The 12,813-nt window shown below is 34.5% G+C and overlaps 3 protein-coding genes across 5 annotated transcripts in view; 1 reads left to right on the top strand and 2 right to left on the bottom strand.

The window, feature by feature from the left end:
* The window catches only part of LOC101489284 (probable serine/threonine protein phosphatase 2A regulatory subunit B''delta), a 12,182-nt gene extending 5,661 nt beyond the window's left edge, over positions 1–6,521 (bottom strand). Inside the window, exons 1-6 of one of the 3 annotated variants that reach the window (XM_004494694.4) lie at positions 5,893–6,521; positions 4,921–5,160; positions 2,904–3,009; positions 2,589–2,685; positions 1,026–1,131; positions 704–794 (exon numbers count right to left, since the gene is read on the bottom strand). In XM_004494694.4, coding sequence (XP_004494751.1) covers positions 704–794; positions 1,026–1,131; positions 2,589–2,685; positions 2,904–3,009; positions 4,921–5,160; positions 5,893–6,042 — 790 coding nt within the window. In that variant the 5' untranslated portion in view covers positions 6,043–6,521. Of the gene's footprint in view, positions 1–703; positions 795–1,025; positions 1,132–1,307; positions 1,330–2,588; positions 2,686–2,774; positions 2,798–2,903; positions 3,010–4,920; positions 5,161–5,892 lie in introns of those variants that run through there. The other 2 variants (XM_073366594.1, XM_027332774.2) reach the window with 2 other exon arrangements.
* Positions 6,522–7,187: 666 nt separating this feature from the next.
* LOC101508963 (L-type lectin-domain containing receptor kinase IX.1-like) lies at positions 7,188–9,244 on the bottom strand. Its single transcript, XM_004494911.3, has one exon. The coding sequence runs from the start codon at positions 9,204–9,206 to the stop codon at positions 7,188–7,190; it is 2,019 nt and encodes a 672-aa protein (XP_004494968.1). The 5' UTR covers positions 9,207–9,244.
* A 753-nt stretch (positions 9,245–9,997) lies between these two features.
* On the top strand, positions 9,998–12,090 carry LOC101488958 (uncharacterized). The gene has a single exon (XM_004494693.4). The coding sequence runs from the start codon at positions 10,208–10,210 to the stop codon at positions 11,981–11,983; it is 1,776 nt and encodes a 591-aa protein (XP_004494750.1). The 5' UTR covers positions 9,998–10,207; the 3' UTR covers positions 11,984–12,090.
* The last annotated feature ends 723 nt before the right edge of the window (positions 12,091–12,813 follow it).

The raw sequence follows: 12,813 nt of genomic DNA, 5'->3' as shown, positions 1-12,813 counted from the left end.
GTAGGGAAAAATTGGATAGGACATATATGAAAGGACCCAACAGAGTACTAAAGTGAGTAAAGTGTAAAGTGAGAAAATCAATGGTTGTTATTATAACAAACTCATGATTTGCTATCATGTACCTACAATATCTACCTTTAATTTGTTATTCAATGGTTGATATTATTTTCTTTACTCTCTAAAGTAATTTGCTTACTTTAGAGGAGTCGGATCCAAATTTTCCACTGCCTAAGAGCACCCCACCTCCTATTTTTGCTTTCCAAAAATATCAAATAACTACAACTAGAAGAGGATAACCTTGTTTTCAACAAAACATATAAAACGAACCATAAAAAATGATCTGATCCACTATTAAAGTCAAATAAAGAGAAAGGATAAGTCAGTGCACATCAAAGAACTCTCCTAGGGCATAGAATGTTCAACTTCTCATTCACAATCTTGACAGTAATGCCTCTGTTAGGTTTCCATAAGAAACCAAGTAAATCTGCATACTGCCAGAAAACTTCGCTGTTTTCAACTTAATCCTTTATAATAATAAATCATCAAAAACTTCTCTAAGGTAGAGGGACACATTCAAAGCCTCCGAATAACCCCAAAGTGTATTTAAGAAGCCAAGTACAGTGAGAAGCTCAAATCCTTTTGATGATATCTACAATTAGGTGAACCTCTAAATGCAAGGTTATAACCAAGATGGAAGACAAACCATATCTCTCTTGAAACTCAGGTGTGCTCTGCAGGAACTCCAACCCTGGATGAGTTGCCAAAAGCTCACGTAGCACAGGTTTAAAATCATCCTGATATGAAGTATAAAATAGTTCTCAAAACAGATGGATGGGATTGTAATATCAAAGCCAAGAAAATCAACAAACTCGACACTATAAAAGTAATTCATTTAGCATCAAGTGGGAATTGAATAAATGACATATTTGATAGATTTCGTCAGGCCATGACGTAGGGTAATGTTCAAAGGGGGGAAATAAATGAAATGAAAAGCCGAAAAGAAAAAAGAAATTGAAGCAACATACCTGAGTAAGGTAATTGAGTTGTGGTTGCTTTAAAATTGTGTATATTTGGGTCGCTATATTCTTCGTCATCATGTTGCCATTAATCCAATAATCAATAAAGGCTTTCCTACAGAAACATTACATAAAAAATTAAAGAATAAGTAATAAGAAATAATAATTACAGTGAACAAGACATTAAATTATAATTCTTATAGTATGGGAAGCAATGTTGTCAAATAAGGAGGGTAGCAAGATCATAAAACGTAAAATCGTAACCAAGATAGTAAGATCCTACACAAGTACCTAGAATCAGGAGGGGTGTGCAAGATTGTAGCACATAGGATCGTAAATCCTACAAAAATGATAAATTACACACACATAAACTAAATTAACCCTTTTCCATTTTTCCAATATTTTCAAACAAAAACTAGAGTGCTAATGCATCACTGTGATTGTTGACATCCCAACTATGTTGGCACCCCAACAATCACCAATCATCTGATTTTGCAACACCCGAATAAATATTATTAAAAATAAGAAAAAGAATTAAACAGGGGACCAACCCAAAACCCCTACCACCAAATTAGTTGAATATATAATTTTGAAGACCTACTCTATTATGGTAGGCAAACCTATACCATGAAAATCATGAATGCCAATACCATGAGAGGCAAGCCTATCTGCACAATTATTGCCTTCTGCATAAACATGTGAATAAATAAAATACATCCTCCGAGTCAAAAGTATACAATTCTTCCACCACGTTCAAAGTTTACAAGGAACAATATCCACTGACTTAAAAGCATGAATAACAAGACTAGAATCACATTCTAACCAAAGGTGACGCCAACCTTTTTGAAAAGCAATTTCAATGGCCATACCCTTTTCCCTTTAAAAATAGTTGATTTTAAGAAAATTATAAAATCATTTGTAGTTAAGAAATATTTTATTTAAAATTAATTAATTTTATAAAGAAAACATTTAATTTAATATAGTTAGGGAATATTTGAAATTAATTTATCATTATTTACTTAATATAATTGGGCTTTCATGGATAGAATCAGGTCACACTTCTTATTAATAATGAATGGGCCTACAATGCATATCTCTTATCAAAAAGTTAAAAAACCCTAGTTTTTGGTTCTCCCATCGGGCCTACCAACATCAGCTGGAGTACGCCATCCTTTTTTCGCAGAGAGACGACTGCATAGAGAGATCTTCGAGTGGGTAGTGACAGAAAGTCGCGAGACAGAGAGAGCTTTGGGTGCAGGGGAGAACCCAACCCAGATTCAAACAAAAAATGGCAAAATCTCCTTGAAACCGTAAAGTCGGGCAATTTCACGATTTGCGATTTTATCAGAAAGCGATTCTGCATACGATCTAACTCTTTTCAGAGGATTAAGATCATAAAATTGTGCGATTTTAAGATTGAAATTGTGATTTTGAAAACATTGATGTGAAGGGAATGGCGAAACAAATCATGTCTACTTTATCAATAATAATACATAAGATCCTTCAAGCAAAAATTCATCGAGGCATGCTGCCCAATTGAAATGCAGCGTTACAAAAGTTTAAAGTACAAACCTTGTCACAATACCAGCTCCATTTTCAATCTTTCTGTAAAGAGATGTGGAAAGAAAAGATGGCAGCTTGCATACTTCCTTAGTAACGGACTTGAATTCTGACATACCATAGATAAATGAAAATCAGAACTGAGCTATTATTGCTACTCTTTAGTAAGTTAAAAGTGAATTTTAGACAGATAATCACTTTTTGCCCTATATCAGGAGGGCGTGTGATTGCTTTAACAGCAAGAGTGTGATATTTATTGCAAATCCTTTTTTCCCGAGTTGTCAACCGGCCTTTCAGGCTATAACCCACTGATGAGCAATACCTCACCTTGTATCTGCAGCCCATGCAAGTGATCAGGGAATAAATGGTCAATTCTAAGCAAGCATTGTTCTTTCAGTTCATTGGGAGGAGGACGTCCATTTTGAAAGTAGAACTGCAAGCACACAAATACTTACGTTACAAGCATGAACATAAAATGAAAACAGGGGGAAGGAGGGGGAGAACCGACGAACACACACACACACACTTACGAGACAAGGCACAAAAGAAAAGTATCACCAGATAAAGATTTTAAGAAAACAGGAGAGCAGTATGTAATGGGATTAAGATGATGATTTGTCATGAGTTCAAACAGTTTTTTATGAGCATTGAATGTGTCCTATTTAGTAATAGCATTTGTCAGTAAAAGCTAAGCAAAATGTTTCTTGTGGCAATGTGCAGCCCATACAGTCCTTTGGTACATATGGCTAGAGCAGAATGCTGGCACATTTAAGGGTGTCTTTTAGCTGTACAACTTGTTACGGGAGAGAAAAATCATTTCATCTTTGATTTATTTTGCACTTTTAGTTTTGAAGCATATCTCCTTTTACATGTAGTTAGTTCCTGTTGGAAGTGTGAGATTTTAGAGAAAAGGAGAAAAGAAAATAATAAGGATTTGAATATTATTGATAATAGCTTAATGCTAACTTGATTACAATAGACTCAATACTAATCTCTATTTATAGAGAAACATAGACTAAATCCTAAATTAGGAATAAATCATAATAATAATAAGAGATATTCTAAGATATCTCTATAATTATAAATTGATCCTAAGAAATAATTTAAGATACTCTAATATAATATAAAAGATATTATAAGATATTTTTTAATATTCTAACACTCCCCCTCAAGCTAAAGCTTACTAAGCTTTAGCTTGCTACAAGAAAATATTTTGCTCCACAAAATAATAAAAAATATGGAGAGGCAACTCAGGGATGCATGCGAAGTCGGAGAGAATTGCTATAAATATAGCCTAGCCAGATAGTCTGATTAATCATCAGTCTGAGAGAAATTCATGGAAGGCAATTGAAAAAAGCAAGCTCCGTTCTTCTAAAAAACTGCATTTGGAAGCTTCAAACCAATAATAATGGAGAGGCAAGCTTCAAGGAGAGAAAGGCAAGGCCAGTACATCTGGGACAAAGATGGGGCCAGTGCATCTGGGACAAATTGTCATGCTAAAGTGTGAGTCATAAAAATAAAAGACATCGTCAGAATAATCATCAATGGGAAAATAAGTCATCACTAATATGATTCATCAGTGGGAAAAGGGACACCACCGGAATGATCATCGGTGGGAATAGAAGCCACTGTTGTAATCTATTAGTAAGAACTAAATTGCATGACAAACACCAAAGAGGAAGCAGCGCGACTCTAATGAAACGAAGCCATAATCGACAACCGAAGTGAGAAAATGCATCCAAAACAGGAGAGACAGTGGTTGTTTCGGAAAACTTTTCTAGCAGCGACGGCAGGCAGCAGCAGCAAATGGTGGCGGCGGCAGTAGCAGACGAGGCAGCAGCGACGATTGTGGACGGAAGTGATAGTAGTCAGAAAAAGGAATAATCATGCTAGAAAAGAGAAACTAGGATTATATTCCCAAACTGTTGGGAACTTAGCAGCGGAACAACGACAAGATTGTTCAAGGAGGATCGAAATAGGCTCTGATACCATGTTGGAAGTGTGAGATTTTAGAGAAAAGGAGAAAAGAAAATAATAAGGATTTGAATATTATTGATAATAGCTTAATGCTAACTTGATTACAATAGACTCAATACTAATCTCTATTTATAGAGAAACATAGATTAAATCCTAAATTAGGAATAAATCATAATAATAATAAGAGATATTCTAAGATATCTCTATAATTATAAATTGATCCTAAGAAATAATTTAAGATACTCTAATATAATATAAAAGATATTATAAGATATTTTTTAATATTCTAACAGTTCCCTTTCATTCTAGTGAGTTATCCTTTTACTAACATATAAAGCATTAAGCAAACAAATCCGACGAGCCTCACCTGAGGTATAAATTCTTTAACTGGCTCGCTAACAACTTTCAAAGGAGAACCCAAATTAGAAGGGCCGACTCTTTGTTTCACTATGCGAGGGGAACCAGACGAACTTCTCGGTGAAAGAGGTGGTGCAGTGCCAGCAGGAAACATGGAAGGCAAAGAATTGCTCGCAGCATTTGGACTCGAGCAATTACCCGGTACATTCAACGGAACACCAGACTTGGCATCATTTAGCAACGATGTTACCTACAACAAAATAGCCAAATATCTTAACAAGAAAATCTTAACCATATAAGGTAACTCAAAAATAAAATAAAAGGCATCTAGTTGATAACAAATATCTTATTCACCCACTTCAAGTATTATCAATAGATCATTCATTGGGCATGGAAGAAGTAGCCAGCAAGAGTTTAATATATAGTCCTTCCAAGAATAGGCTACGGTGACTGCTCTGAAGAGACAAATTAAGAGAGACGCATAACAGTTCAAATTCATTACTTCATGAACATAGTGAGGATATGTAGGAAAAGTTATTTATTCTCAATTCTCATGAGGTAGATGCACAGAATCTCATGATGATGGCTCTCCTTTTTTGTTGTTGTCAAATAGCTTAGTGGCTAGACTCACACACCTTAAGTGTGGAGAAGTGGAAAATTTCCAGTTCAAACTGAGGACCATGCATATCAATGTTTTTGCAGTTACCGATTGAGTTCTACTAACAATTATAGCTATCTTTTATTGACATAATATATAAACAATAGTAATGCACATCCAAACACAAACCTTGTAGATTTTACTATTATATACTGCACTATCTTTTAATTGTAATGATTATTAATTCATTATCCATTAGGATCCAACGATAACCGTTCCTTTCTAAGAAAACATAAATAGACAATATAAGAATCTTGAAATAAACAATGGAATATAGCAATACGTTGATGATTACAAAATAGAGAAAAAGAGAATGAAGCGTACCAAACGATTGGTTTCAGGGAGCGAAAGCCACTGCTCAAAGAGCGTTTCAACGAAGCTGAGGTTAGACTTGAGAGCCATAGAAGACACCTCTGGTAGCTGCAAAAATTCAACATCAAACGACGCCGCATCGTTAACGACCTCCATGCTCATCTAAAACCAAAACCGTATCGTATAATAATATCTCTCATTAACAAACCGAACCGAACAGTTATCAAAACTAATCGCGGATTAGCTTTTTCAATGGGTTTGGATCGAAAACGCGTGCAGCGATTAGATTCTAGGAACAAATGCGGTTGTCATTACAACTGTGAATTAAGCAGGAACCCTAGATCTTTTTTATATAAAGAATTTAGGATAAATTAGTAATATAGATCGGGAAAATTGAAAGTGCTGGTTATTTGTAGGTAGATTTTGATTTTAATTTTGATGGAAGAAGAATGATAGTGATAAATGAATCGATGATTTGAGGGAAAATTTATGCAGAGATCCACACGATTTTGGAGGGAGATAACAAACAATAGAGCAGATACTGAACAAATAAACAGAGGTGTTACGTTTACGTTACTTATTTTTTGTTTAGAAATGAAAAATTAAATTATAGGACTTTTTTTTTTCCTTATAAGAAAATAAAAATTTGATGCGCTGCCACGTGGCCTGCGTATATGGAATTGCAATGCAATTATTCAACATCCGCCATCTTTCTCCACTTCCATGTTCCAACTTCCAACCGTGTGATTTTGAAGGTTTAAAATTTATTTCGAACTTGAGTTAGTTTTTGTGTTGAATTCTTTTTTTAGAATTAATTTTTATTTGAAATTAAAATTAGTAACTTTTGCATTTAAATCTAATTTTTATATTAAAATTTATTATTTAACTTCTATTTATATAAATATATATAATATAAATTACTTTTTTTAAAATTATTTTTAAATAAAATCAATTTTACACGTTAATTTATTGGAAATCAATATTTACTGCAGAACAAAATCAATATTTGCTTGAAGGGTTACAAATTGATTTGGTCAAAGATATTTAATGAGCATTGATTATACAGAAATACGAACTCTAGTCTAGTTATCGGTGACTCTATTTACTTAGCATGAATAAAATATAGATCCTTACAATTTTTTTGGAATGATAATTTGAGAATATAAGGTATATAATCACACAACGGGCAAAAATGAAACTACACAGTTCACCATCAAATAATAGCTGGAGGAAAACCAATAAATATATAATCCCATTACTTGAAATTTTTGGTATGACATCAATAGAGAAGAAATATAATCCCATTACTAGACACAGATCGGGTATGAATAAACTGCAGAGGAAGAAGAAACTGGACCAAAAACTGTGTTCATTTTTGTAGGAGCATAATAACTTGAATCATTCATCTTCTGCAGGGGTAGAATTGGTAAAGCAGCTTCAAATTTAAGCACTTGAATCAGTTGTCTAACACTTGGCCTTAATGAATAATTAGGATTAGCACACCAAAGACCAACAACAACTAAACGTTCCATTTTCATCTCATCAAACACACCCCCAAGTTTTGTATCAACAACTTCAACAAACCTTCCTAATCTATAAAGTTCCCAAACCCAATCATATATAGCCATTTGGTCTTCCTTTGCATTAAGATCAACTGGTTTTCTTCCGCTAACTAACTCCAATGAAACAATTCCAAAACTATATATATCAGATTCCTTAGTAGCTTTACCTGTTGTGAAATATTCAGGTGCTAAATATCCCATTGTACCAGCTATAACCGTTGTTTGTGAGCCTTTTTCATGATCAACTAGTCTTGCCAACCCGAAATCGCCAACTTTAGCATTGAAATTTGAGTCCAACATAATGTTGCTTGATTTAATGTCTCTATGTAGCACGCATTGTTCCCATTCTTCATGAAGATACAACAACGCTGAAGCTAAATCCATTGCAATGTTGTACCTCATATGCCATGTTAATACGCTTTTTCCGCGATATAAGTGTGAATCTAAGCTACCATTTTGCATGAATTCATATATAAGGAGTAAGTCTTTTTTTCTATGACACCAACCAATTAGTTGTACTAAATTTCTATGCCTTAGTTGGCTAATGATTTTCACCTCAGTTGCATATTCCTTTATTCCTTGTTTGGATTCTCTTGATATTCTCTTTATAGCAACATTTGAATCTATGTCTTTTAAATAGCCTTTATAAACAACACCAAAACCACCTTGTCCAATCTTTTGTGATTCTTCAAAGTTATTCGTTGCACTCGCCAATTTATTGTAACAAAACCTTTTTGGTCCTGTTCCCTTTTGGAACTCATCATCCATTTTTAGGTCAAAAGTTGAATCTTCTTTTTTCATTTTAGCCCTTTTCCACATTAAAATACAAAACCATCCTAAAATAAGGAAACTTGATGCAACAACTACACCAACTCCTAGACCAATCCATATAGTACCTTTGTTGCTATCTATTTTAGGGCTAATTTTAATTGGTGAAGGAGCAGGATTTGCTATTTGAGGTATATTATCATGATGACTTTGTAAAGTTGAATTAAATGACCATGATTTTAATGTATTCATTTCAAACATATATCCTGTAGCAGCTGAGAATCCAAAAATAACCTTATCAGGTAAGTAATCTCTCAAATCAACATTGTATGAGAGGTAACTTTTTTTAATAGGCTTACCATTGATTATGTTTCCAGTGAAAGAAACTTTCAAATTATGAGCACTTGAATTGTACTCAATTTTACAATAATAAGTCTTCTTATTCCTAATATCAATAAACCATGGTTTAGTTATTTGAGATTTCATAGAGTTGAAATTTATACCTACATGTGTACCTGATGGATCCCAAGAATTTTGGTGAGTGTCAAACTCCACTGCTACAAATGAATATTCAGTAGAGTTCATTATTTGGTCATCATTCACAAGACCAAGTCCACCACCTTGTTGAATATGGTTATGAAGTGGAAGTTTTGGATCTGCAAAGAAAAATGCTAATCCATCTCCAAAACCAGTTTCATTTGAGAAAATTGTAAAGGAAAATTGTGTGGTGAAATCAGTGAGTTTTCTTGAGGTTCTGTCCCAAAGTTGCACTGGCTCGAATGACGTTACTCGACCGACGCTGTAAGCGTTGCTTTGGTACCTTGAGGTTGCTGTGAGTTGGATGTATGGATATAACAAAGAAGCATCTCCTTCTAGCTTCACATCATCATATTTAAAGCTTTGGTTGTAATGAAATGAGAGTGGCTTTACAGAAGTGATTATTTGGAGTAAGAAAGTGATTCCTATTGCATGGAGAGCAATATTGCAAGAAGCCATCTCTAGTTGAATTGAATGAAACCTTTCAAATGCTTGTCATATAATTTACAAATGAATGACTCATATGTAATTGTCAAACTTTGATCTTCATGATTAATTATATAATTCAGACAATGATATTTATTCATTGTTTATATATGACTATTGGATTTGTGTGGTTGTCTTAGTTCTTAAGTTCTTACTCGGTGACCATGCAAATTGGAATATAGCAATAATGAGCAACCTCTCTAGCTTCAAAATTAATCTCCCACATCCTTTGTATTACTATGTACTACTACTACTATAATAAACAATATACAAAAAGTCATATACACAGGCCGGACCATTTGTTTTTCCTGAAAAAACAAAATCAATTATATCAACTTTTCTTTATAAAAGCATTTAAATATTCAATGCTGGGAAAGTAGTGTCATCTATTTTGCTGCTTTTTCCTTCTTCTAAATTTCAATTACTCAGTTTATTCGCTTAAAGAAAAAATACTGCAATTATTTTATATGCCTATTGCAAATACTCATGTTTGAATTTTAATTTTATTATGCATGAATTTTAACTTTTTATTTTTATTATTACAATTAAATGATAATTTCATTTTTTATTTTCAAATCATATACATAATAAATCTTATATTCAAATTTTTTAATCTAGTTTTAATTCTTAAAAAATACTTCTCAAACATATGAAAATATATTTTTGTTTTTGTTGGAAAAGAAAAAAAAAATAGAGTGAGAGAATAGTGCATTAATTTAAGATAGAGGTCACTTAAATTCCATCTCATTAAACACTTATAATATATTGCTGATTCTGATGATATGTGTAGTGATTCAGTTGTGTCCCCTATCCTGTAGAGGATCCGGTACTGCAACATCAAATTCCAATCCTTGATTCGTTATCCACAATAACGTAACCTCTTCCCAGGTTTTCTCTTCATTCCTCACCCGTTGTCCATGCTAACTGAATTCAAATCTCCAACTTCCAACCAACATTTTCTCACATTTTACTAAATGACAACATTCTCAACCACAGAATTCTTACCTCGTACACTCCCATTTCCACTTCAACACACAAATCGCAATCCCAACAACACCCTAGTTCCTTCTTGCATATCCTCACTTCCCAATCAAGGTAACAACAACATTAACAATAACAACCGTAAAAACCTTTCCGATTCCAACTTAGTAGTTTCCACCGCTAAAACAAACCCTCAAAATAACATCAACCCTAAACACACCCCTTTAATGAAAGCCTTCCATCGATCCTGCAACGCACGCAAGTACAATGACTCTCTTTACTTTCTCCAACGCTTAGTAAACAAAGGTTACAGACCCACCGCCGCACTCTGCACAGGACTCGTCAAAGCTTTATTCAGGTGCAGAAAAATCGACAAAGTCGTTTGGGTCATGGAATTGTTGGAGAAATACGGAGAACCCGATGTTTATGCTTACAATGCAGTTATCAGTGGGTTCTTTAAAGCCAACCGTGTTGATTCTGCACACCAAGTGCTTGATAAAATGAAAAAGAGAGGTTTTGCACCTAATGTTGTTACCTACAATATTCTTATCGGTAATCTTTGTTCTAGAGGGAAACTAGACTTGGCTTTGAAACTTGCTGATGAGTTGTTGGAAGAGAATTGTAAACCTACTATGATTACTTACAAAATCTTGATAGAAGCTACTATTCTTGAAGGTGGTGTTGATGTAGCCATGAAGCTTTTGGATGATATGTTGAATAGTGGTCTTCAACCTGATACAAAGTTTATTTATAATTCAATTATGAGGGTTATGTGTAGAGAAGGGTTGGTGGATAAAGCTTTTGAGTTGATTAGAAGTATAAGTGACAAGGGCTATTATGTTCCAGATGTGATATCTTATAACATTCTATTGCAGGGTCTTTTGAGTCAAGGGAAATTGGAATATGGGCAGAAATTGATGACTGATATGGTTTTGAAAGGTGTTCAGCCGAACGTTGTTACCTACAGCATTTTGATTAGTTCGCTTTGCCGTGGTGGTAAGGTTGAGGAAGCTGTGGGTTTGTTGAAGGCTATGAAGGAAAAAGGTTTGACTCCTAATGCTTATAGCTACGATCCGTTGATTGCTGCATTTTGTAAAGAGAGTAGAGTGGATTTAGCGATAGAGTTTTTGAATATTATGATCTCTGATGGTTGTTTGCCTAATATTGTGAACTATAATACCATATTGGCTTCTATGTGCAAGAATGGTAAAGCTGATGAGGCTTTGAATGTGTTTGAGAAGCTTGGGGAAATGGGTTGTCCTCCTAATGTAAGTTCGTATAACACAATTTTCAGTGCTCTGTGGAACTTTGGGGACAAGATTAGAGCACTGGAGTTGATTTTGGAGATGCTGAGCAAGGGTGTTGATCCTGATGACATTACTTACAATTCACTCATATCTTATTTGTGCAGGGATGCAATGGTGGATGAGGCCATAAGTTTGTTGGTAGATATGGAGAGTAGTGAGTTTCATCAACCTACGGTTATCAGCTTCAATACAATTCTTCTTGGATTGTGCAAAGTGCGCAGAATTGATGATGCCATTGAGGTGTTGGCCACGATGGTTGATAGAGGATGTATGCCTAATGAAACTACTTACTTGGTATTGATAGAAGGGATTGGTTATGCTGGATGGCCAAATGATGCCATGGAGTTGGGTAGTTCCCTTGTTAGTTTGGGTGCTATTCATCAACACACATTCAAACGTTTGTTCAAAATCTTTCCCATGCTTAATGGTGTGAACGAAGAGCTCACTTTATCATATCATTAAGGACTACATTGTTTTGTTCAATTTTACCAGTCACTGGTTAATTACACCTTTCTGTTTTGAGTTTAAAAGACAAGATAATGTAAATGAGGTAGTTGTGTTGTCTCTTACGAGGATGCCCTTGTTGTGCTTTCTTGACAGCAAAAAGGTTGTAATTTGAATGCCTAATTAGATAGACTGACAATAACTTTTTTTGGTAAAAACTCGTGTATTACTCGTAAATTCATTTAACTAAAACTATGGATTATAATGATTAAATTATAACTTTATGATAAATTTGTGCGATTCAAATTGGAGTTAATGACCTGTGATGGCAGTCTTGTCTAGATTGTATTGCCATGTCAGTCCAGTCCGTGTTGCCAAATTATACAAAGTTGGAATAGTAATGCATTGCACTTGTTTTTCCCTTTGGACGTGGTGAATATGGTGCTTCAAAGTTCAAACACTTTTTGATTGCATCATTTCATAAAGATAGGAGAGTCTTGAATCACACAAACTCGGATAATAGTCAGTAAAGTCTTTGTATCTTATGATCATGGAAACCAAATGTCTGAGAAGACAATAATGTCGTCAAATCAAAATTGTTGGCAGCACATCATTTTTGAGCAGAAATAGCTTGCGTAAACCCGTAAGCTTATGCAAATTAGGACCGACCACATGATACCTGCGGGCTGGGAGTAGTGACTCGAACCCACCCCAATTTTGCATGTGACTGAGTTCAGGCAGGTAACGGGGACATTGGTTCCCTCCAAAAAAACCTTAAGATTCACTTCAACCTCCTTCGGACTGCGATCTCCCTTCTCCCTAAAATCATTGTTGCCCTCAAACGAATC

Source organism: Cicer arietinum, chromosome 3, assembly GCF_000331145.2.
Source record: "Cicer arietinum cultivar CDC Frontier isolate Library 1 chromosome 3, Cicar.CDCFrontier_v2.0, whole genome shotgun sequence".
In the NCBI taxonomy this organism is placed as follows: Eukaryota; Viridiplantae; Streptophyta; class Magnoliopsida; order Fabales; family Fabaceae; genus Cicer; species Cicer arietinum.
This window is presented reverse-complemented; position numbering and strand designations above follow the sequence as displayed.